This window comes from Scomber scombrus, chromosome 14, assembly GCF_963691925.1.
Source record: "Scomber scombrus chromosome 14, fScoSco1.1, whole genome shotgun sequence".
In the NCBI taxonomy this organism is placed as follows: domain Eukaryota; kingdom Metazoa; phylum Chordata; class Actinopteri; order Scombriformes; family Scombridae; genus Scomber; species Scomber scombrus.
Genome location: NC_084983.1, coordinates 29,736,667 through 29,763,169, shown reverse-complemented (window position 1 = coordinate 29,763,169; position 26,503 = coordinate 29,736,667). Strand labels below are relative to the sequence as shown.

The window sequence follows — 26,503 nt, the reverse complement described above, 5'->3', positions numbered from 1 at the left end:
AGTATGCAGTATTACAGTAAAGTACTGCAGTATTATGAGTGATGTAGTATGCAGTATTACAGTAAAGTACTGCAGTATTATGAGTGATGTAGTATGCAGTATTACAGTAAAGTACTGCAGTATTATAGTGATGTAGTATGCAGTATTACAGTAAAAGTACTGCAGTATTATAGTGATGTAGTATGCAGTATTACAGTAAAAGTACCACTAGTAGAATCAGTAGTGCTACTATTTACTACCTGTAACTGTAGCAGTAGTAGTAATATTTGCTGTAGTTGAAGTAATTCTAGTTGAAGTTGTACTAGTGGTAGTAGCCTAGTACATGAAGTACTTTTAGTATGAACGTTAACATGTGAAGCAGCAGCAGTATTAGTATCAGGCATAGTGCTAACAGTAGTAGTAGTAACAGTCGAGGTAATATTTGCAGTATTGCCAGTAAGGCAGCTTTATTTATAGAGAGCATTTCATACACAATGGCAACTCAATGTGCTTTAAACAAACATTTAACAGTAAGAATTAGAAAATAAAAAAACATAAAAACCCAATAATAGTAAAAACATGGAAACATTAACCCCCCCCCCCCCCCCCACTAATAATAAAAAATAAAATAAAAACAAAGTACAGAAAAATAGAAAGAGAGAGAAATAAAATACTAGAATAGAGCATTAAATATAAGGTTGCAGCATAAAATAATGATTAGCTTTAAAATCATTAAAAGGACAAACAGTGCAAATGAAAGATTAAAATGTAAAGTGCTTTGAAATAAAGAGCTCAATCATAAGCACAGGAGAAGAGAAGTGTTTTTAACCTGGTTTCAGTTCTGCTAGTAGTAGCTCCACTATCTGGCCTGAGTCAGTAGATCTCAGCTCTACTATCTGACCTGAGTCAGTAGATCTCAGAGCTCTACTATCTGACCTGAGTCGGTAGATCTCAGAGCTCCACTATCTGACCTGAGTCGGTAGATCTCAGAGCTCTACTATCTGACCTGAGTCGGTAGATCTCAGAGCTCCACTATCTGACCTGAGCCGGTAGATCTCAGAGCTCTACTATCTGACCTGAGCCGGTAGATCTCAGAGCTCTACTATCTGACCTGAGTCGGTAGATCTCAGAGCTCTACTATCTGACCTGAGTCGGTAGATCTCAGAGCTCTACTATCTGACCTGAGTCGGTAGATCTCAGAGCTCTACTATCTGACCTGAGTCGGTAGATCTCAGAGCTCCACTATCTGACCTGAGTCAGTAGATCTCAGAGCTCTACTGGGTGATTATTCTACTAACATGTCATTCATGTATTCTGGACCTAAAACATTCAGTGATTTGTAGACCAGTAGCAGAACTTTAACATCTCTTCTATAGCTGACTGGGAGCCAGTGTAAAGACTTTAGAACTGGAGTAATGTGCTCTGATCTCTTTGTTCCGGTTTTCGAGCTGCAGCTGTTTAATGTCAGAAGACCGTTACAGTAGTCGAGTCTACTGGAGATGAAAGCATGAATCAACTTCTCCTGGTCTGTTTGAGAAGATAGACTGTATATAAGAAATGGACGTAACATCCATGACGTCACCCATTGGTTTGTGGACTGCTGCTCGGAGGCCAATAGTATCGGATCTGAGCAGCGCCATCTTGAACATTTCAGGTGCATGCTGGGAAAAATAAAAACAAGGATTCTACTTATATGGGCATCAGGAGGAGCATGAGGCGCCCTCCTGAACCTGTGAACCAATCAACCTGTCAATCACCACGTAGCCACGCCCTAATGCATACCCTGCTTTATCGTCACATATAAAATCAGGGAGGCCAAAATGTCCCAAATGAACATCATACTGCATTGAAGAAGGCTTTAAACTAGCGATTGAGACCATAAACACATTTTGAAAACGTTTACTGAGGCTAGAAATCAAGTGAGAAGTTGGTGAATTCTCCATTGACTTGTATAGAGACTGAAGTCCTTTTGACACCAAAACGGTCGCCCCCTGGTGGCCTTTTGATAGAATGCAGTTTATAAGTTACTTCCTGGTTGGCCTCATTGCAGAGGACCGGAACTCCCCACCTGTTTGAGACATAAAACCCTTCACTCTGGAGATGTTCTTAAGCTGATAGAAGGCTGTTTTGGTGATTGATTTGATATGACTGCTGAAGGTCAGATCTGAGTCTATCAGCTCGCCAAGGTTTGGGACTTGGTCGCTAGTTTTTAGAGAGAGTGACTCGAGATGTTTACTGACAGCAATCCTCTTCTCTTTATTGCCAAAAACAATTACATCAGTTTTGTCCTGATTTAATTGAAGGAAATGTTGGTTCATCCAATGAGTTACTTGCTCTAAACAGTGACACAATGACTGTATTGGACTGTAGTCATCCGGGGACAGTGCTAGGTATATCTGCGTGTCATCTGCATAACTGTGATAGTCTACATTAGAGTTCTGCAGAATTTGACCCAAAGGCAGCATATATAGACTGAACAGAAGGGGTCCAAGAACTGACCCTGAGGAACTCCACACGTCATAGTCACTCGATCGGATTCATAACTTCCAATGGTCACAAAATAACTCCGCTCCTCCAAGTAGGATCTGAACCATTCTAGGACTGTTCCGCTGAGTCCTGCCCAGGTTTCCAACCTGTTCAACAGTATACTGTGATCCACAGTGTCAAACGCAGCTCTGAGATCCAACAGGACCAGAACTGACACCTGAGTCAGTGTTTAACCTGATGTCATTTAACACTCTAATAAGAGCTGGTTCTGTAGTGTGGTGAAGTCATAAAGGCCACTGGAGTTCAAGATTATGAACCACCTTCTCAACCCAGTAGTAGTATTTCCAGTATTTGCAGTATTCTCAGTAGTAGTATTTGCAGTATGATTTATCAGTAGTAGTATTTGCAGTATGATTTATCAGTAGTAGTATTTGCAGTATTGTCAGTAGTAGTATTTGCAGTATTGTCAGTAGTAGTATTTGCAGTATTTGCAGTATTGTCAGTAGTAGTATTTGCAGTATTTGCAGTATTGTCAGTAGTAGTATTTGCAGTATTATCAGTTGTAGTATTTGCAGTATTTGCAGTATTGTCAGTAGTAGTATTTGCAGTATTTGCAGTATTGTCAGTAGTAGTATTTGCAGTATTATCAGTTGTAGTATTTGCAGTATTTGCAGTATTGTCAGTAGTAGTATTTGCAGTATTTGCAGTATTGTCAGTAGTAGTATTTGCAGTATTATCAGTTGTAGTATTTGCAGTATTTGCAGTATTGTCAATAGTAGTATTTGCAGTATTGGCAGTATTCTCGGTAGTACTATTTGCAGTATTGTCAGTAATAGTATTTGCAGTATTTGCAGTATTGTCAGTAGTAGTATTTGCAGTATTTGCAGTATTGTCAGTAGCAGTATTTGCAGTATTATCAGTAGTAGTATTTGCAGTATTTGCAGTATTATCAGTAGTAGTATTTGCAGTATTTGCAGTATTGTCAGTAGCAGTATTTGCAGTATTATCAGTAGTACTATTTGCAGTATTATCAGTAGTACTATTTGCAGTATTATCAGTAGTAGTATTTGCAGTATTTGCAGTATTTGCAGTAGTAGTATTTGCAGTATTTGCAGTAGTAGTATTTGCAGTATTATCAGTAGTACTATTTGCAGTATTATCAGTAGTACTATTTGCAGTATTCTCAGTAGTACTATTTGCAGTATTATCAGTAGTACTATTTGCAGTATTATCAGTAGTACTATTTGCATTATTACAATTTTTTCTCTCTCAGACTTTTTTACTTTCCAGCAGTTACCATGGCGACCCTGTGTGTGTGTGTGTGCGTGTCCATGCGTGTGAGTGTGTGCGTGTATGTGTGTGTGTTCTGTCCTGTGATTGGCTGCTGGAGGAGTGGGCGGGCTGGTGTGTGTGTGCTGGCCTGTGATTGGCTGACAGACGAGTGGGCGGGCAGGTTGAGCAGCTCTCTCTCACAGATCAGCTCAGAGAGACGGAGAGTCGCAGCTCTGCTCACTGCTCTCCATCATCCCTCCATCTTCTTCCTCCTCCTCCTCCTCTTCCTCCTCCAAACTCTTCATCGCTCTGCTTCTTCCTCCTCCTCCTCCTCCTCCTCTTCCTCCTCCAGAGTCTCTTCATCTCTCTTCTTCTCCTCTTCATCTCTTCTCTGCTGACAGACAGACGCTTCTAACTCTTGGCCTTCATCATCATCATCACCACCAGCATCATCATCCTCTGAGGAAGACGGACAGGGAGCCCCCTGACCCTCGCCCCGCCGGGTCACCATGGCAACGGTCATCTGCACCCGCTTCACCGAAGAGTATCAGCTGTATGAGGAGCTGGGCAAGTAGGTCTTCATCATCCTCATCATCCTCATCATCATCATCATCATCCTCATCATCCTCATCCTCATCATCCTCATCATCCTCATCATCCTCCTCATCATCATCATCATCATCATCCTCATCATCCTCCTCATCATCATTTAACTTTTCATTCAGTTTTTTTGTTTCTTCACTTTTTTCTTTATATTTTTAATACACTATTAATATATCTGTTAATATCTCATCCAGTCACTCAGTGGAATAAATATGATTATAATTATTAATGTTCTTATAAATATAACTTAGAGTCACTTTTTGTCTGTTGTGCGTATCATTTCATTTCATTTCAATGTTGAAATTATTTTATATTTATTCATATATATTTGATTTATATCATTTGTGTTTGTTTTCATAATAATTATAATGAATTAAAAGCATACATTATAATTTTATTATTGTTAATTTACAATTGTATTATGTTTTCTGTATCATTATTTTAAGTTATTTAAATGTGGTAAAATCTATAATTGATGTATTAAATTATTTCATTTGTTCTAATAGTACAATACAACTATTTAGCATTTAATGTGCATATATGTTACAGTTAGATTTCTGCATTAATTTGTATGCTTGTATTTAGTTTTAATAATAATATTAATAGTAATTATTACAGATATATTACATATTAATAGGCAATAATTGTTATAATTAATAAGATATATTAGTGATAGATGTATGGATGAGATGGAGGATGAGTGTAACACCTTTCTGACCTCATCCCACTCACCGCCCACACACACACACCCCTACACACACACACACCTACACACACACACACACACACACATGCACACACACTCACACACACACGCACACACACACACGCACACACACACATGCACACACACACACACACCCCTACACACACACACACACACACACACACACACATGCACACACACACACGCACGCACACACACAGACACACACACACACACAGACACACACAAACCTACACACACACACACCTACACACACACAGACACACACACACACGCACGCACACACACACACAGACACACACAAACCTACACACACACACACCTACACACACACACACACACACACAATGCCAGGTCTCTTACATAATGTGATGGTGGGTGGCAGATTTCAGCTTTCATAAGAAACAGACTCGCTGTAAAACTCTGACTGAAAACCAGCAGCAGGAAATCAGCATTAATCATCAGTATCAATCATCCTTATTGATCCGCCTGCAGCTCCTCTGTCATATTAAAATAGAAAAGTAATAAAAAGATATCCTGACTCTTCCACACACACTGGAGACTACATTTCCCACGATGCAGCTGGTTGGTGTCTTTAATTAAAGCTTCTTTCTGCTGTTTTAACTCAACACCTCATCATTATGACATCATCAGGCCACCGATGACGTCATACCACAGGCGCTTTTTAAATGTTGTCAATGAAATCATGTAATTTTTTATCTGGTAAAAATATGCAATTTATTTTCCGAACACAAATGAATTCTGGGAAATATAACACACCATTATTATAACTGTATAAGAGCCTCCAGCTGATTGGTTCCTCCTGCTGTTTCCAGGGGAGCGTTTTCCGTGGTGCGGCGCTGTGTGAAGGTGCTCTCAGGTCAGGAGTACGCCGCCAAAATCATCAACACCAAGAAACTGTCGGCGAGAGGTGAGATCGCACACACGTGTTAACACCTCACACGTTAACATGAGACACGTAACATGTGACACGTAACATGAGACACGTAACACGTAACATGAGACACGTAACATGAGACACGTTAACATGAGACACGTTAACATGAGACACGTAACACGTAACACCTGACACGTAACATGAGACACGTTAACATGAGACACGTAACATGTGACACGTAACATGTGACACGTGACATGTGACACGTAACATGAGACACGTAACATGAGACACGTGACATGTGACACGTGACATGTGACACGTAACATGAGACACGTAACATGTTGTGTTCATGTATTAGTACCTGCCGTCTTCCCCCGGATCCTGATTGGTCCCTTAGTCAGCCTTTTAGTCTCTTAGTCAGCCCCTTAGTCAGTCCCTTAGTCCCTTAGTCAGTCCCTTAGTCCCTTAGTCAGTCCCTTAGTCAGCCCCTTAGTCAGTCCCTTAGTCAGTCCCTTAGTCCCTTAGTCAGTCCCTTAGTTCCTTAGTCAGCCCCTTAGTCAGTCCCTTAGTTCCTTAGTCAGTCCCTTAGTCAGTCCCTTAGTCAGACCCTTAGACCCTTAGTCAGCCCCTTAGTCAGTCCCTTAGTCCCTTAGTCAGTCCCTTAGTCAGTCCCTTAGTCAGCCACTTAATCAGTCCCTTAATCAGCCCCTTAGTCAGTCCCTTAGTCCCTTAGTCAGTCCCTTAGTCAGTCCCTTAGGCAGCACCATAGTCAGTCCTTTGTCGGTCCCTTAGTCGGTCCCTTAGTCCCTTTGTCCCATAGTCAGTCTCTTAGTCAATCCTTTAGTCCCTTAGTCAGCCCCTTACTCCCTTAGTCGGTCGCATAGTCAGTCCCTTAGTAAGTCGCTTAGTCGGTCCCATAGTCAGTCCCTTAGTCAGCCCCATAGTCAGTCCCTTAGTCAGCCCCTTAGTCAGTCCCTTAGTCCCTTAGTCAGCCCCTTAGTCAGTCCCTTAGTCGGTCCCTCAGTCCCTTAGTCGGTCCCTTAGTCAGTCCCTTAGTCGGTTCCATAATCAGTCCCTTAGTCAGTCCTTTGTCGGTCCCTTAGTCAGTCCCTTAGTCAGTCCCTTAGTCAGCCCCTTAGTCAGTCCCTTAGTCCCTTAGACAGCCACTTAATCAGTCCCTTAATCAGCCCCTTAGTCAGTCCCTTAGTCCATTAGTCAGCCCCTTAGTCAGTCCCTTAGGCGGCACCATAGTCAGTCCTTTGTCGGTCCCTTAGTCGGTCCCTTAGTCCCTTAGTCCCATAGTCAGTCTCTTAGTCAATGCCTTAGTCCCTTAGTCAGCCCCTTACTCCCTTAGTCAGTCGCATAGTCAGTCCCTTAGTAAGTCCCTTAGTCGGTCCCATAGTCAGTCCCTTAGTCAGCCCCTTAGTCAGTCCCTTAGTCAGCCCCTTAGTCAGTCCCTTAGTCCCTTAGTCAGCCCCTTAGTCAGTCCCTTAGTCGGTCCCTCAGTCCCTTAGTCGGTCCCTTAGTCAGTCCCTTAGTCGGTCCCATAATCAGTCCCTTAGTCAGTCCTTTGTCGGTCCCTTAGTCAGTCCCTTAGTCCCTTAGTCGGTCACATAATCAGTCCCTTAGTCAGTCCTTTGTCGGCCCCTTAGTCAGTCCCTTAGTCAATCCCTTAGTCAGTCCCTTAGTCCCTTAGTCGGTCCCTTAGTCTGTCCCTTAATCGGTCCCTTATTCGGTCCCTTAATCAGTCCCTTAGTCCCTTTGTCAGTCCCTTAGTCGTCCCTTAGTCAGCCCCTTAGTCAGTCCCATAGTCAGTCCCATAATCAGTCCCTTAGTCGGTCCCTTAGTCCCTTTGTCAGTCCCTTAGTCCCTTAGTCGGTCCCATAGTCAGTCCCTTAGTTAGTCCCTTAGTCAGCCCCTTAGTCAGTCCCATAGTCAGTCCCTTATTCGGTCCCTTAATCAGTCCCTTAGTCCCTTTGTCAGTCCCTTAGTCGTCCCTTAGTTAGCCCCTTAGTCAGTCCCATAGTCAGTCCCTTAGTCCCTTAGTTGGTCCCTTAGTCAGTCCCTTAGTCAGTCCCATAGTCAGTCCCTTTGTCGGTCCCTTAGTCAACCCCTTAGTCGGTCCCTTAGTCAGTCCCTTAGTGCCTTTGTCAGTCTCTTAGTCAGCCCCTTAGTCAACCCCTTAGTCAGTCCCTTAGTCCCTTTGTCAGTCTCTTTGTCGGTCCCTTAGTCAGCCCCTTAGTCAGTCCTCTGTTGGTTTCCTGTCACATTTGTTCTGTGCAGAGAATGAAAGCTGATGTTTGTTAAGTTGTGTGTGTTTGCCTCTGACCTTTGACCGCTGAGTCTCGGTCACATTCTAACACAGCGACCAAACTGACAGAAACACCGACGCTGTGAATCTCTGCATCTCTGCTCATTTCTGTTTTTCATATCACTATTCTGGTTTTCAGATTTCCTTTGGTTGCTTAGCAACACCCTGCAAAGTTGACAAAGAAGTATGTGTGTGTGTGTATGTGTGTGTGTGTGTGTGTGTGTGTGTGTCTCATTCAGCTCAGTTTTATTCTGCAGTGATGCGAGGAACTCTGATGATCAATATTACATAACAATCATCACAATAAGCTGCGGGTGTTTTGGTGTCATTAACTGACTAATATACACTGATTAATGCTAACTAATGATTTTTTTCATTATCAGTGACTTCAATTATTTTTAAATCAATGAATAAATTGATGTTCAGTTCTGCAGATTCAGATGTTTATATAAAAATATTCTGAACATAGCAGATATTTCCTGTTCAGATTTTCCCTTTAATTTCAGTCTGCTGTCACTCAGACAGACGGGAGCTAATCAATAGATGTTCTGATCGACTGATACTCATTAATATTTATCTGAAGGTGTGTTGGTGACAGTGGACTCCTGTTAGTTTGATTGACAGTTTTCAGCCTGGTTGATCAATAATCAATAATCCGCCCTGCTGAACAGATCTGAACATTAGAGGAACTTAAACCGTGTAAGACGCCAAATCATCGTCCGTGGTTAGTTCAGGTTAATTTTTTACAGCAGAGGAAATGTTGAAAACTTCACTTTCATTGAGGATTTTGGGTTTTTATCAGAAGCTAGACAGAAAGTGATGTCATGACTTTCTGTGCTCCTGTGAATCTGTGAGTTTGTGTAGTTGATCAGAGCTGAGCTCCATCTGTGCTTTCTTTAGTTTGGATCTCTGGATGTGTGTTTGGGTTCGAAGCCAACGTGGCGTTTGAATTTTCTGCAGCTCTGAGCTCCTTCCAGCTTCTCTTCTCTCTGATTTTTGAGGCTTCCTGTGATGAAATATTAGATTTTGTGCTGCACAGATCTGAGTTCAGCTCTGATGTGACGAGCTGTTGGACGGCAGCGTCTCTGCTGAACCCGGATCAGACACTGCAGGTCTGTGTGAGGCTCAACTACAGAACAAACCTTCAGTTCAGCTTTCTCTTTATTCACAGACTTCTTACATGTCATCATGTTCACAGACAACTTCAATCTACATGTTTCAAAATTGTTTTGAGGTTTTTGTCGACGGCTTTTCAAAGTGTCTGAATGAGTGAGCCTCTAATGTCAGAAACATCATCGTCATGTTGGTTTTATGTCATTGAAATTAGATATATATACATAGATAGATAGATGGATAGATAGATAGATAGATAGATGGATGGATGGATGGATGGATGGATGGATGGATGGATGGATGGATGGATGGATGGATGGATGGATGGATGGATGGATGGATGGATGGATGGATGGATGGATGGATGGATAGGTAGGTAGGTAGGTAGGTAGGTAGGTAGATAGATAGATAGATAGATAGATAGATAGATAGATAGATAGATAGATAGATAGATAGATAGATAGATTGATGATAGATAGATAGATAGATAGATAGATAGATAGATAGATAGATGGATAGATGATAGATGAAAGATGATAGATAGATAGATAGATGGATGGATGGATAGATGGATAGATAGATAGATAGATAGATAGATAGATAGATAGATGGATAGATGATAGATAGATGGATAGATAGATAGATAGATAGATAGATAGATAGATAGATAGATAGATAGATAGATTGATAGATGATAGAGAGATAGATGGATAGATAGATAGATAGATGATAGATGATAGATAGATAGATAGATAGATAGATAGATAGATAGATAGATAGATAGATAGATAGATAGAGAGATAGATAGATATGATCACATACAGGATATTATGTGGTGAGGTGGAGGAAGTTTGAGGAGACTTTAGCAGTAGTGTGTGTTAGCTGCAGATTGTTGGAGGAGCTGCTGACGTCCCTGAGGAGGAGGAGGCTGTGGGAGGAGATGAAGGTCTGAGAGGAGTTCATGTTCAGATCAGATCGCCTTGTACAGAGTGAAGAAAGTGATGAAACAGCTTGAGATGGAAGCAGAGTGGGCAGGTAGACGAAGGGCTGAGTGGTGAGGAGGTACAGCAGAGTCCTGACAGGCAGGAGGAAGCCAATACATGTCCACAGGCACACATGTACAGTTAGGACCATACATATCTGGACAGTTACACCACAGTCGATTTGAAATGAAACAATCAGGTTGCAGTTGAAGTGCTTTCAGTTTTATTTCAAGGAGTTGGACAAACACAGTGGGGCTCAAGTGTAAATGGACAAACTACTATCTTTCCTACTATCTTATTAAAACTATTAACTATTCATTTCACTAAAACACATGGCAATAGAGACGGAGATAATTTGACCCAGAAACATTTGTAGCATCTATACAAAAGTATAACATTTAAAATTATTTTCATTTTTGTGCATTTTGGGCCACTTTAGGAAAAGTCATCAAATTTCAGAATAAAAGACATTTGGGGTGTTTTACAGCTGTTAAATTTGCTGGATCAGGTTAAAATCAGGTGATCGACTCGTCCATCGCAGAATATTCCACTTCTTTGCTTTCAGAAGCTCCTGAGTTGCTTCCGCAGTAGTTTTGGGTCGTTGTCCGTTTGTGACGAACCGTCCAATCAGCAGCTGAATGTGTCTGAATCTGTGACGAACCGTCCAATCAGCAGCTGAATGTGTCTGAATCTGTGACGAACCGTCCAATCAGCGGCTGAATGTGTCTGAATCTGTGACGAACCGTCCAATCAGCGGCTGAATGTGTCTGAATCTGTGACGAACCGGCCAATCAGTGGCTGAATGTGTCTGAATCTGTGACGAACCGTCCAATCAGCAGCTGAATGTGTCTGAATCTGTGACGAACCGTCCAATCAGCAGCTGAATGTGTCTGAATCTGTGACGAACCGTCCAATCAGCGGCTGAATGTGTCTGAATCTGTGACGAACCGTCCAATCAGCAGCTGAATGTGTCTGAATCTGAGCAGACAGAATAAATACGTCTCTCTGTTCTTCCTGTTGTTCTGATCGAGGTTCATCTGTCCAAACAACGCTGGTCCAGAACTGAGCTGCTTTTCAGATGTTTATTAGTAAAGTTTAATCTGGCCTTTCTGGTCTTGATACTTCTGAGCAGTTTGCACCTGATGAACCGTCTGTATCTGCTTTCTGAAGTTTTTATGGTGGATAATGATCTGTGGTTCTCCTGCAGAACCATCTGCTTTCAGCTGGATGTTATGATCCACTGCTGCTTTCCTCTGTTTGTGTTACTGAGTTCACCACTGAGTGTTCCTCACAATGTTCCATCTGGACACTTCTGATGTTCTCCCCATTTTCTCCTGATGTTCTCATGTTCTCCCCATGTTCTACCCATTTTCTCCTGATGTTCTCATGTTCTCCTCATGTTCTCCCGATGTTCTCCCCATGTTCTCCTGATGTTCTCCTCATGTTCTCCTCATGTTCTCCTCATGTTCTTCCCATGTTTTCCTGATGTTCTCCTGATGTTCTCCTGATGTTTTTCTCATGTTCTCCTGATGTTCTCCTGATATTCTCCTCATGTTCTCCCCATGTTCTCCTCATGTTCTTCCCATGTTCTCCTGATGTTCTCCTGATGTTCTCCTGATGTTTTTCTCATGTTCTCCTGATGTTCTCCTGATATTCTCCTCATGTTCTCCCCATGTTCTCCTCATGTTCTCCTGATGTTCTCCTCATGTTCTCCTCATATTCTCCTCATGTTCTCCCCATGTTCTCCTCATGTTCTCCTGACGTTCTCCTCATGTTCTCCCCATGTTCTCCTGACATTCTTACTCATGGGTACTGTAGTATTTAGAGGGAGGTAAAGAGTTTCTGTGTTCAGCAGTATTAATTGACAGGTGAGATATCCAATCAGGAGGCAGAACTCAGACCATGTGTGCTCTGATATGTCTGCATCAATAACTGATCAATAACTCCGATCAATAACTCTGATCAATAACTCTGATCAATAACTCTGATCAATAACTGATCAATAACTCTGATCAGTAACTGATCAATAATCTATGTCTCCTTTTCCTGTCAGATCATCAGAAGCTCGACCGTGAAGCTCGAATCTGTCGTTTACTGAAGCACCCCAACATCGGTGAGTACTACAAGAAATACTACTACTGATACTAAAAGTACTACCACAAATACTACTATAAGTACTACTACTACTACAAGTTATACTACCAATACTTCAAGTACTACTGCTACTATGGCTCTTACCAAAACTGTAGTTGTAGAAATAAAAAGTAGAAGTATTACTGTTACTATTGCCAATGTTACTACTAGTACTACTACTGATACTACTACTACTACTACTACTACTACTACTACATCTACTACTGCTATTATATCATCAGCCTCTGCTGTTAGTACTAGAACTGTGTACTAATACATCAGCAGATACTCTGTATGTACTGTTACTGTGTACTCTGTAGTACTACAGTCTGTCTCAGCCGTTATTTGGCTCTCTTGGTGAGTTTGGATTAAAAATGGATGACAATGATGATGATGATGAAGATGATGATGATGATGATGATGATGATGATGATGATGATGAATTATGGAGCTGTTGGCGTTACTAACGGCAACCAGCGCACAATCACTAATTCATGAGGAGATATAATTACCACGGAGACGAGAGACAAAGAGGACGGAGAGGTTTGATCTCATCACGTCAACAACTAAAGCCTGCAGGAAAAATACTCTGATAGCAGAAAAAGTACTACAGTCAGTATAAAGTACTGCAGTCAGTATAAAGAACTGCAGTCAGTATGAGGTACTACAGTCAGTATAAAGTACTGCAGTCAGTATAAAGTACTGAACAAAGTACTACAGTCAGTATAAAGTACTACAGTCAGTAAAAAGTACTGCAGTCAGTAAAAAGTACTGCAGTCAGTATAAAGTACTGTACAAAGTACTACAGTCAGTATAAAGTACTACAGTCAGTAAAAAGTACTGCAGTCAGTATAAAGTACTGTACAAAGTACTACAGTCAGTATAAAGTACTGCAGTCAGTAAAAAGTACTGCAGTCAGTATAAAGTACTGTAAAAAGTACACTGTACCACAGAAGAAGTTAAAGAAGAATTAAAATGGGTGAATCTAAACTGTGACATCACTTCCTGTGTCGAGTCCCGGTGGTCAGGTGTTCAAACATGACCTGACATGGACCCAACCGGCCAATCAGGAGGCTGCGGCTGAACTGAGCATCCAATCAGAACTCTGTGTGGGTGATGCTCTACAGATCCTGAGGAGTGTTACATAACTGTGTGTGTGTGAGTGTGTGAGTGTGTGTGTGTGTGCGTGTGCGTGTGTGTTGCTAAGCAACAATGTCCTTAGGTGAAGGCATCAAACCCTCTCTCCTCCTCCTACACACACACACACACACACACACACACCTGTGTAAAAGCACTCAGAAAGAACTAATCAGGTTTTTCTCTCGAAACTCCTACACAGTACAGCAGAGGGATTTGATATGTGTGTCTGTGTGTCTGTGTGTGTGCGTGTGTGTGTGTGTGTGTGTGTGTGTGTGTGTGTGGGCAGCTTCTTCTTCTGTTATATATCTTGTTACACAATATATTTGAGGAGCAGTGAAACAGACGGCGGCAGCTTTTTAAAGACAGTCTGTGATTGGTTAATCAGGGCAGGAAGTAATCAATCAATAAACCAATACACTGACAGGACGCAATGATTAACAACACTTTACTGATCAATCGATAATAATCAATATCTTTAAACAAGCACAGACATCTGGGTCAGATCATTAATAAAAGCTTCATGCTGTGTTTGACTGCTGCATTTGGAAGCATTATTATTAGATATTATTATCATTATTAGATATTATTATCATTATTAGATATTATTATCATTATTAGATATTCTGTATATTTAATATTTGTTCCTGCAGAAATGAACAATAGTCTGAATCTTTCTTCCCAGTTTTGAGTCACTGAGCTGCAGACATAAAGAACCTGCAGGCTGATGGACCATCTGGGTAAACTGGGTAAACTGGGTCGGTGCTCAGGGGCCTTTGAGCAGAACCTCAATGATTGGACGTTTTTATTTCATTGTGTCTCTAGAAATACGACACGAGGCTCAACCTGTTCTCCTAATGCTGATCATTATGGTCTGTCAGAAACCTCGTATGTCTAAAACTAAATATGTGACAGCAGCGTTATCCAATCACAATCAAGTAATGCTTCAGTTCCAGGAGCCCCCAGGGTCCTAATGCACCGTGGCTGCAGCTTACTATTGTCGAGTTTCCAGAAAACATATTTTTTATATTATATAGGAAAGACTCAAACAACAAAATTATAAAACATTTGGAAATTAAGAGTTCATGTGTTAAATGTAGCAGCGAGGCCTTGATCAAAGATCGGGGGTTCGATTCCCGCCTCCTGCATGTTGACAGAATCCTGACGATGTGAAGTGTTATAAGAACCGTCCATTAACATCAAACTCATAACACTTACGTACTTTACTGCAGGAGGATTTTTCATGCAGTACTTTTACTTATATTGGACTATTTTTATACTACTGTATTAGTACTTTTACTGCAGTAACAGATCTGAGTACTTCTTCCAGTACTACAAACCTGTTAAATGAATAAAACTTGTCTCTTTCTTTCAGTTCGGCTTCATGACAGCATCTCAGAGGAGGCGCATCATTACCTCATCTTTGACCTGTGAGTTCTGTGACATCATTCTGCTTCCTGTGATGTCACACCACAACCTGTGATGTCACACCCCAACCTGTGATGTCACACCACGCATGTTATTATGTTACGTTATTGTTTGTTATTTCGTCATTTTACGTTACGTGTTTGATTTTGACATTTTTTATGTTTTGAATATTGTTACTTTACATTTCATTTCATTGTATCACATTATTATTTATTGTTTTATTCGTGTTTAACATACGTGTTATTTTATGTTATTATGTTGTTTTATTATTTTTATTAACCTGTAATCGTCTCTCAGGGTGACGGGAGGAGAGCTGTTTGAAGATATTGTAGCCAGAGAATATTACAGCGAAGCCGACGCCAGGTGAGATCAGTCATCAATCAATCAATCAATCAATCAATCAATCAATCAATCATCACACACACACACACACACACACACACACACACACACACACACACACACACACACACACACACACACAGCAGGGTTCAGCTTCAGGTCACATGACACCTGCTCCACAATCAGCTGTAAAGCTCCACACTGAGAACAATAACTAGAAATAGTTTTAAACACGTTATTGTTCTCAGTGTGGACGGACTTTATAACTTAAAGGTGTGAACAGGTGAGCTCAGATCAGCTGTCTGTTGCCATGGAACCATGAACCTGAATCTCTTCTCCTGCTCGTTAGTTCAGATTAGATTCACCTTTATTAGTATAAGTGTGTCTGACCTCTGACCTCTGCCCTGTGACAGTCACTGTATCCAGCAGATCTTGGAGGCGGTGCTTCACTGCCACCAGATGGGCGTTGTCCACAGAGACCTGAAGGTAACCTAACAGTCCTGTTAGCATTACTAGCCTTTCTGATGTAAACCAATGGTCAGAGCTAGCGTGTTAGCATGTGTTCTGTGTGTGCAGCCAGAGAATCTGCTGCTGGCGTCTAAATCAAAAGGAGCCGCCGTCAAGCTGGCCGACTTCGGACTCGCCATCGAGGTGGAGGGAGACCAGCAGGCCTGGTTCGGTAAGACCAATGTAGTACTGATGTAGTAGTACTATAGTAATACTCTAGTACACACAAATACTTAGCAACCTTTTTACCTTTACTGTGTGTGTGTGTGTGTGTGTGTGTGTGTGTTTACAGGCTTTGCAGGGACTCCTGGTTATCTCTCTCCTGAAGTTTTGAGAAAGGATCCGTACGGCAAAGCAGTCGACCTCTGGGCCTGTGGTCAGAATCTACTTTATTCTACTGTCCTCTACTGTCTCCTACTGTCCTCTACTGTCTCCTACTGTCCTCTACTGTCTCATACTGTCTCCTACTGTCCTTTACTGTCTCCTACTGTCCTTTACTGTCTCCTACTGTCCTCTACTGTCTCCTACTTTCTGTCTCCTACTGTCTCATACTGTCCCCTACTGTCTCCTACTGTCCTCTACTGTCTCCTACTTTCTGTCTCCTACTGTCTCATACTGTCTCCTACTGTCTCCTACTGTCCTCTATTGTCTCCTACTGTCTCCTACTGTCTCCTACTGTCCTCTACTGTCTCCGACTGTCTCCGACTGTCTCCTACTGTGTTTTACTGTCTTTTATTGTCCTCTCAGGTGTGATTTTGTCTCCTCTCAGGTGTTATTGTGTCTCCTCTCAGGTGTGATTGTGTCTTCTCTCAGGTGTGATTTTGTCTCCTTTCAGGTGTGATTTTGTCTCCTCTCAGGTGTGATTGTGTCTTCTCTCAGGTGTGATTTTGTCTCCTTTCAGGTGTGATCCTCTACATCTTGCTGGTCGGTTATCCTCCGTTCTGGGATGAAGATCAGCATCGTCTCTACCAGCAGATCAAAGCTGGAGCGTATGATGTAGGTCACATGACTGTTTACCTGCAGTGTAATATGACGGAGAGCAGTGATTGGTCTGTGGGTGTGTTGGGGGCGGGGCTTTGCTGCTGACCTCACCTGTTGTCCTCGTGTCCTAGTTCCCGTCTCCGGAGTGGGACACGGTGACTCCTGAAGCCAAAGACCTCATTAACAAGATGCTGACCATCAATCCGGCCAAACGCATCACAGCCGCCGAGGTGCTCAAACACCCCTGGATCTCTGTGAGTCCGCCGACCCCTGACCTCTGACCCTGCTCTGTGACATCATTAAGGTAATGATGATGATGATGATGATGATGATGATGATGCTTGTTCTTCCTCGCAGCATCGCTCCACGGTGGCGTCCTGCATGCACAGACAGGAGACGGTCGAGTGTCTGAAGAAGTTCAACGCCAGGCGGAAACTGAAGGTAGGCAAACTAGAGATTATCCTTTTTCTCATTAGGGACCCTGGTGCATTCTGGGTATTTCTCTTTCTTTAAAGTTAGACAGTCAGGTTTTAGTGAGGACATTTAGGTTTTAGTGAGAGGATAGTCAGGTTTTTGTGAGGACATTTAGGTTTTAGTGAGAGGATAGTCAGGTTTTAGTGAGAGGACAGTCAGGTTTTAGTGAGAGGATAGTCAGGTTTTAGTGAGAGGACAGTCAGGTTTTAGTGAGGGGATAGTCAGGTTTTAGTGAGGGGACAGTCAGGTTTTAGTGAGAGGACAGACAGGTTTTAGTGAGGGGATAGTCAGGTTTTAGTGAGGGGACAGTCAGGTTTTAGTGAGGGGACAGTCAGGTTTTAGTGAGGGGACAGTCAGGTTTTAGTGAGAGGACAGACAGGTTTTAGTCTGTTGGTTTAATCTTAAATAATTGTATTTTAATGATTAATCTGTGTATTCTCTCTCTCTCTTCCTGCAGGGGGCGATCTTAACCACCATGTTGGCCACCAGGAATTTCTCCGGTAAGTTCATCTCATCCCTGAGATCAGAGGTCATGTGATGTTTCAATCAGCTGTTCAGTCTTTTAATTGGTTGTCAGGGTGTCACATGACCTGCCGCAGCAGTGTGCTGCTGACCTTTGACCTGCAGGTTTGTGTTCAGTAGCCTAACGGAGGAACTGACCAATCAGCTGTCAGCTTACACACAATTAACAGGTTAACACTGTGTGTGTGTCTGTGTGTGTGTGTCTGTGTGTGTGTTTGTGTGTGTATCAGTGTGTGTCTGTGTGTGTGTGTCCGTGTGTGTGTGTCTGTGTGTGTGTGTTTGTGTGTGTGTGTGTATCAGTGTGTGTCTGTGTCTGTGTGTGTGTGTGTGTGTGTGTGTGTGTGTGTGTGTGTCTGTGTGTGTGTGTGTGTGTCTGTGTGTGTGTGTGTGTGTGTGTGTGTGTGTGTGTGTGTGTGTGTGTGGAGCAGCTGTCAGAACATTTCAAACACACACAGATCTATAGATAGCAGGAAACTCAACACACACACACACACAGACACAGACACACACACACACACACACACACACACACACACACACACACACACACACACACTGACTGTGACTACTGAACAATAAACACTTACTCATAGTTACTATTTTTACACTGTTTATAAACTTCCATCAGACAGCTGAGATCACAGCTGGTGAACCAACATCAGTGTTTGACGGTTAAAGTTTAAAGTTTAGTGACCTTAAAACCTTTTTAATAACAATATAAAATGTTACTGTAGTAGTTACATCATATTAAAGTCATTTATAAAGGACTGTAACTAATGATTAGTTTCATTATAGTTCCAACTTATAGTTCCTTTACTTGTTGATTGGAAAATGATGATCAATAACAAACTGAACAAATATAATTACACTCAGATCTAATTTAACACTTTAACTCCTATTAACCCCAATTCAGATATTTTTAATGTCAAAAACTAAATTTAAGACATTTTTTAAGAATTACCAAAAAACACGATGAAGTGAAACATTTAATGAACCAAACTCCATTGAAAAAAACAACAATTTAACATCAATGACTGGTGAAGAATCGCCTGTTAACTCGTCATTTAAGTTACATTATTACAGGAAGGAGTTTATATTTACCTGCAACATTAATGCCGAATTAAAGAGAGGCTCCTAACGTTACTTATTATTATAAAACTATCATCCCTGTTGCTGCCTTACGCCTACAAACAGGACTTATTTTAAATGGTGTATTTTTAAATAGGAGTTTGGTTTGAGCGTTGACTCACAGCAACAGAATATCTACTTTATATACTTCAGATTTAAACCTCGAGGTTAACTACACACTCAGAGCTTATTCTTATTATTACTGATATATATTATTTATATATTAGTTATTACTTTGAGATGCCACACAGCACAGCGGGTCATGTGACACAGCGTTCGGATGCATGTGGTCAGTGTGGACGCAGGAATGTTTCTGCTCTCCAACTATCTCAAGTTGTTCCTAAATTTGGCCTCGACTCTCTGAGAGTGACCCACATGTCACGCTGGGAACTCCCTCCATACCTCCCTCCATCGCTCCCTCCATTCATCTCTCCATCCATCCGTCCGTCAGCCGGAGCAGCAGCTGGTCTGCAGCTTCACACCGTCGCAGGCAGGAAGCAAACTTTGAACTTCTGCTTAATTTAAATCTGAAATTTGGAATATTTTTTTGGGCTTTTTTCTGATCGTGAATCAAAAAGGAACTTTTTAATGTTTCCTCCTCAGTAGTTTTATTCTTTCTTTATTCTGGACTCAGGTTTTCCTCCTGTTGTCTGACCCCCAGAGGACAGTTTATAACAGTTTGCTGAAAGGCACGTCGGCAGCGTTTGTCGGTACGATGCCTTCACTTCTCTTCTCTGCCTTTGTTCCTTTCTTTCTGACTCTGCTGCTTCTCCTTCTCTTCATTATCATCCCTCGTTCAGGAGGAAAGAGCGGAAGCAACAAGAAGGCCGACGGAGTCAAAGTAACAACTCTATTATTATTATTATTATTATTATTATTATTATTATTATTATTATTATTATTATTATTATTGTTGTTGTGTTAAGTTGTGAACTGTTGACTTACTAAAGTTAAATCTGCTTTGTGGTAAACAGAAAGTCCGGCAGCTGAAAGCTCAGGAACAATTTAAACAGACTCTTACTGTATTTATAGGAATCATCTGAGAGCACGAACACCACCATCGAGGATGAAGATACCAGAGGTAAAAACACTTTAAACTTCTTCTATCCAAAACTTTATCATTTATCTTTGTTTGAAATATGTTGAAGTTTTATAATTATTAAACAGAAGTTAACATTTCTGTCTCTCAGTGAGGAAACAGGACATCATTAAAGTCACTGAGCAGCTCATCGAGGCCATCAGCAACGGAGACTTTGAGAGCTACACGTATGTAAATCTGTCGGACTGTCCTCTCACTAAAACCTGACTGTCCTCTCACTAAAACCATAGACTGTATATAAGAAATGGACGTAACATCCATGACGTCACCCATTGGTTTGTGGACTGCTGCTCGGAGGCCAATAGTATCGGATCTGAGCAGCGCCATCTTGAAAATTTCCGGTGCATGCTGGGAAAAATAAAAACACAGATTCTACTTATATGGGCATCAGGAGGAGCATGAGGACGGAGTGGGGGAGGTTGTGAGGGCTGGATCTACCACAGTGTACACCGGCAACCTGGTGATGCTAACCAAGTTAGCTGTTACGACTATAACCACAAAACTCCGGAGAAAACTGTCGGTGTGAAACAAGTTCACGGCTATTTCCTGCAGTCTATCTGTCCGTGCTCCTGAACCTGTGAACCAATCAACCTGTCAATCACCACGTAGCCACGCCCCAATGCATACCCTGCTTTATCGTCACATATAAAATCAGGGAGGCCAAAATGTCCCAAATGAACATCATACTGCATTGAAGAAGGCTTTAAACTAGCGATTGAGACCATAAACACATTTTGAAAACGTTGAATACATTGACTTGTATAGAGACGGAAGTCCTTTTGACACCAAAACGGTCGCCCCCTGGTGGCCTTTTGATAGAATGCAGTTTTAAGTTACTTCTGCGTTGGACCGGAACTCCCCGCCTGACTAAGACCTGACTGTCCTCTCACTAAAACCTGACTGTCCTCTCACTAAAGCCCGACTGTCCCCTCACTAAAACCTCTGTCCTCTCACTAAAACCTATATGACCTCTCAGTAAAACTAGTCTGTCCTCTCAGTAAATCTTTCCTCTCCTCTCAGTAAAATGTGCGACCCTGCAGTGACAGCGTTCGAGCCCGAGGCTTTGGGGAATCTGGTCGAAGGCCTGGACTTCCACCGCTTCTACTTTGAGAACTGTGAGCTGAACAAAACTTCCTGCATGATTTTATGTATTTACAGTTAAATGAGGACACGTGGTTCAATGTTATCTGCCTGTCTGTTGCCCTACCTGCCCTAACTGACCCGTCCAGGTGACTGCTGTGTGTCTGTGTCTCTGCAGTGTGGTCTAAGAACAGTAAACCCGTCCACACCACCATCCTGAACCCTCACATCCACCTGGTCGGGGAGGAGGCGGCCTGCATCGCTTACATCAGAGTGACGCAGTACATCGACGCCAACGGGACACCTCGCACCGCGCAGTCGGAGGAGACCAGAGTTTGGCACCGCCGGGACGGGAAGTGGCAGATCGTCCATTTCCATCGCTCAGGCTCCGCCTCCACGCTCAACAAGTAAGAGGCGGGTAAAATCTGACTTTAATGATGTTAATATCATATCAGCCTGATCAATTAAAAACCTTTTATCAGGATTTACTCTGTGCTCTTATAGCAGTGTTAAGATGACATCATCATCATTAGATCATTCATTCTTTTAAACTCAGATTCAGTATTTTGTGATGATTTTGTGTTTTTTCTCATTTTTCCAGTTAACTTCCAGAGTGGGCGGTTCTTTGAGCAGGCCACCATCGCCATGACAACTGATTGATTGACAGCAGGCCAGGCGTCTGACACCGACAATCTGGGATTAGTTTGAGAAGTTTGAGAAAAACAAAAGACGAGAGCGGGGCCACAAAGCATCACTCCAACTTAGTCCAGTAGTGAACTGCATAATCAATCAACCAATCAACCAATCAGCTTCCTTTTTTCAGCTTCTTTGGACGTTGCTTCAGCCACGCCCCCTCGTGATTAGCCAATCAGCTCTCTTGGTGCAGTACAGGTCGTATTCATGTGCAGAAACCTCATAACTCATGTTTTTAACTTTGTGTTCAGGATGATTGACAGGTCTCATGCCTCCTTCACAGCTGACTTTAGTGTTCAAACTGCCCCAAACCTGCTTTCAGGACACCACAGCGCCCCCTATGGACAGAGTCTGATATCAGACTGCTTAGCTCCAACTCTGATTTACATGTTGGCTCTTGTTTAATGAACAGATGTAGAAATAGATATTTTTATTTAAAGCTCTCTCTAACTGGAGCTACAGATATGTTTAGTGTTTGTTATCTAGTGAGCTCCTCGGCTCGCTGTGATGAATGATGCGTGATGAGCAAATCTATGATCTGACAGGAAGCTCATGATTTGATAATGACAAAAAAAAGACTTCCAACAGCAGTGACTTGTGCTTCATGAAATGTTTGAATATCATGTTATTATGAGACAGATGGACTCGACTCAGGACTTAATGGGTCTGATTTGAGACTTACCTTTGACTTTAAAGCGATGACTTGGTCCCTGATCACAGAGGCCTGCAGCCTGCAGGGGGTGATGCTGCAGCAGGGGGCAGAAACCTGCAGCAGCCAGCAGGGGGCGATGCTGAGCAGACTCAGCTGTGAACGAGGCATCAGCGATTCAACAGACCAGGAACTTTTTATTCCTCTTTAGACACAAAATTCTTAATGTGACACATTCTGGTCTGGACTCTGAGGATGAGATTTCAACATGACAGTGAAAATAAGTTCATAGACATATAAAATGAACATGATATATTACCATATACAGAAACCAAGAGTCGCCATGGTTACCATTTACCATTTGTGTTGTCCTTAAAATAAGAGAAATTCAATTTGAAGCTACTAATCCAGTTAAGTTCCCACAATATGAAGGTTTTTTAAATCCCATCAGGTTGGTTGTTGAAATCTCAGACCTCAGTGAGAGTTACAGTCCTGATCACAACTTAACTGTTTTAGAAAATAACGATCATAGTTAGTTTTTAAGGCAGATTTGATTATTAAGTTTCCTTGTTAGTAGTGTAAGTGATTCAGTATGTTGTGAGAAATGATTATGAGCAGCCCAGAAACTGAATTGATTTCATATCAAGATAATAAAGTTGGGATCTAGATTTAATTGGGTCTAAATCAGAAACAACAGCGTCTCTCAGCCTCTTTAGCAATAGTGTAATATTTAATATTGTAACAGCAGCGCAGGAAATGCTGACAACATAACGACGATGGCGTCAGCTGTACGATGCTCATCTCTCTGCTTCCATTGGGCTCGGAGAGCTCCAGAAGCTTCCAGCGCTCTCCGACCTGCGATCTTCCATGAACAGCCACACCTCTGCTCAGCAGCCCACCTGCACCCCTGACCCCTGACCCCCGCCAGGTGTCCTAACCAGGGCCTTAACGAGGTACCTTAACGAGCTGTCTGCCTGCTGCCTGTGCTCCACTCTGGGCTTCATTAGCAGGAGACATTTTATCTTTCAGGCAAGTTTACCAAATGTTTTAGCAGCAGAAGAAGCCGGCTTCCTGTGAGAGGAAAAATAAATTAGAGAAGGGACAAAAACATATAATACAGAAAAACAAAGGAAAGAAGAAAGGAGAGAAAAGGATAGAAAGAAAGATGAAAGGACACATTGCACACCCGATTTAGTTTAAGCAGTTAAATCAAAATTATAATTAAATGTAACTCCAGCATACCACCTTAAATAGATGTGTAGGCAATCTAACAAAACCAGACAATGTAACTGTAAGTTGATTTTCAGGTAATGATCTTAAATCATTGATCTGTTTTTATGATGCAGACTTAACAAACTGACTCCTGATCATTTTCCAGAACTTTAAATAATGAGCTGCAGTGATGCTCAGCCAATCAGAATCACTGAGACAATCACCTGTCATCAGTACGGAGGCCCACAGCCAACAAACATCACTGACGAGTCAAAGTACAAATTAATACATAGATAAATAATCATGTGAGAGAAATTTAAATATTAGTGTTTGGAAACAGAAATGTAGGATTGAGTGTTTGAGTTTAAAGTCTGGATATCTCTGCACAGATTTGGACCAATCTTTCTTTTTAATGTCTCAGAAATCCAACAACTTAATGAAGGAGATAGACTGAATTATATTAAATATATCAATAAATAAATTAACTTTACTTGAAACTAAAGTATGAAAACAGATACAAGAAAATGTCTCAAACTTAATTAAAATGCATCATATAAAAAACCACTACACTGTTTGGTTTTGCTATGTCATCATATACACGATGCGTACATAGGAATCATGCGTATGTTGAGTATCAGTATTATAAACCCAGTGAAATAAAGACATTACATTTATTCTTCTATTATCATAAAAGCAGGAAAAAGTCACGTGAAAGCTAAACTGTGAGATTAGTGGACGATTAAATGCACCAATCAGAGGCAGGAATGGGAGGAGTTTAAATTTAAAGAGACAGTAAATAATTTGAATCACTTTAATTATGTTCTGGTTTTACTTTTAATGACATTAGGCTGATGTTGGTCTGTCGGGGGTGTGGTCGCTGTGTGAAACCTCATTTATCTGCTTTATTTCTATTTTTTTTAGCAGCCTTAATGATTATTAGCAAGTTTTAATATTATAAAGAACATTTAAATTACATCTTGGATTTAGCAGTGAAACATAAACCCGCTCAGAGTAGATTTATTCTATTGTTAAATTATTTTAGAGGAGATTTGAGGTTTTGAGGTTTTGAGATTCGGCAGCGCGTTAGAAACGTTAGATTTTTGAGTTCGGAACGAAGAGCTCGTATTTCTTCCTCTTCAGTGCTGGTGTTTAATTTCTTCTGTACAGATTCTGTGGTTTTCTGCATGCTGGACTTTGTGTTTTGTGTTTTCGGCTTCAGCATCTGCAGTGTTTTGGCGTTTCCGGCTGTCGAGTTGTGTTTCTGCTCTCAGGTGATTTAACTCGGACATGTTAGCGTTGTTAGCATCCGTCTCTGCTAGCCGCGAGCTAACAAACTGCTAGCGGTGCCAACTTTGATATTTTGCGACTTTTGACCCGTTGTGTTTGTCTCAGAGGCTTTAAGCAGCTTTTTACCGTCGAGAGAATGTAGAACTTTGTACAATCAGATTCTTACTATGATATTATTATTCTCGATATATCGCATTTGTATATTTAAAAGCTTTTTAATGTTTAAATCAGACTTCCAGTGCTCGCCTGTGTGTGAATCAACCTGTAGAGAACACATTGTGTTTTATTAGCTTTATTATTTTTGTTAGGATGATGTGCATTATTGAGTGTGACACGAGTTCCCATAGCAACCGCTGAGTGTGTTCGCCACCACTTACTTTACTGACAGCTTGGAGCCATTTGGCTTCCTGACGACGGACACGAGCAAAGAGTTGGGGGATGCACACTAGGTCAAAGGTCAACTGGTGAGTAATGTAAGCCCAGGTGACCTTTGACCTCTGAGAGTTGGGTAGAAAAAGGGTGGAGCCTCTTTGATGATGTCACCAGGTGGCAGAGTCTGATACTGGTGCTCGCCTGTTTACCTAATTGGAAAAAATATCAGAAAAAAGACTCAAATATTTATGAAACTGTTACTAAACTGAACATTTTTACGGCAGATATTTGAACATGACTCAGTAATCCATCAATCCTGTTATCAATAACAGCTGGAATTAAACACCCGGGCTTGTTGACGTGTCGGTAAATCTTAAACTCAAAGCTGTTCGGTGCTCAACTTTCCTGTGATTCTAAAAGTAAAACTTCTCGGGAATATTTCAATATTTTCCTAGAAAAAAACTGAATTTCTCATAAATCAGTTCAGTTGCTGCAAACATTCAAACTTTAATCTGCAATAACAGAACCCTGATCACTATATCTGGGATATTAATGAAACATACAAAAATAAATGATAGAAACATTAACTCTGCTTTAACAGCTTTAAGGCATTTTACCAACCAGCCTCCTGTGACTCTGCTTCACATTTTGGGTTTATTGGACCTTAAACTTCATTCTGCTGAACTTTGACCTTTCGTCCTCCATCGTAAACACTTTTTGTGCCACCTAGTGGTCGCAAAGCACATTACACATTAATCAGTGTAGAAACCAGATACGAGTCAATCAGCAGCTGATCTCCAGATTAAAGTGAACCAGGTACAAAAACGTCTCAGATTTTATGGTTAAAACTTGTTTAATTATGTTTAATAATGTTTGTAGTTTGATACTAATTTGACTAATTTTAGCAACAAGCCGTTTGAGGTTGTTGGGATTTTATCGTTGTTGTAAATGTAAAGAAATAAACTGTTTTATACACAGCTGAGTTAATTGTGTTATACAGCAAAATAAACCCATTAACCACCATATGAGGATTATTTATTACAAAAACTACTTCCTGTTTAAAGACAATGAGTTTTGCACTAG

At 41.4% G+C, this 26,503-nt stretch overlaps 1 protein-coding gene across 4 annotated transcripts; it reads left to right on the top strand.

The window, feature by feature from the left end:
• Nucleotides 1-4,247: 4,247 nt before the first annotated feature.
• camk2a (calcium/calmodulin-dependent protein kinase II alpha) lies at nt 4,248-21,618 on the top strand. Of its 4 annotated transcripts, none has more exons than XM_062433765.1 (17): nt 4,248-4,309; nt 5,905-5,999; nt 12,430-12,489; nt 15,022-15,076; nt 15,372-15,437; nt 15,830-15,902; nt 15,993-16,095; nt 16,216-16,299; nt 16,825-16,919; nt 17,036-17,158; nt 17,262-17,345; nt 17,836-17,878; nt 19,829-19,869; nt 20,061-20,109; nt 20,219-20,294; nt 21,148-21,242; nt 21,386-21,618. In XM_062433765.1, exons 1-17 carry the CDS (start codon nt 4,248-4,250, stop codon nt 21,616-21,618), a joined length of 1,437 nt encoding a protein of 478 aa, XP_062289749.1. The 4 variants fall into 4 exon arrangements, with proteins under 4 accessions (XP_062289749.1, XP_062289748.1, XP_062289750.1 ...); XM_062433764.1 differs by having other exon boundaries at nt 19,829-19,879; nt 20,059-20,109; XM_062433766.1 differs by having other exon boundaries at nt 17,836-17,882; nt 19,839-19,869.
• The last annotated feature ends 4,885 nt before the right edge of the window (nt 21,619-26,503 follow it).

Excerpts from the sequence above, each read along its gene's own strand:
- camk2a (XM_062433764.1), top strand. The coding sequence starts at position 4,248 with ATGGCAACGGTCATCTGCACCCGCTTCACCGAAGAGTATCAGCTGTAT. Across the intron at positions 16,920-17,035 it reads TCAAAGCTGGAGCGTATGAT|TTCCCGTCTCCGGAGTGGGA; the intron begins GTAGGTCACATG and ends CTCGTGTCCTAG. Across the intron at positions 20,110-20,218 it reads CGAGGATGAAGATACCAGAG|TGAGGAAACAGGACATCATT; the intron begins GTAAAAACACTT and ends TCTGTCTCTCAG.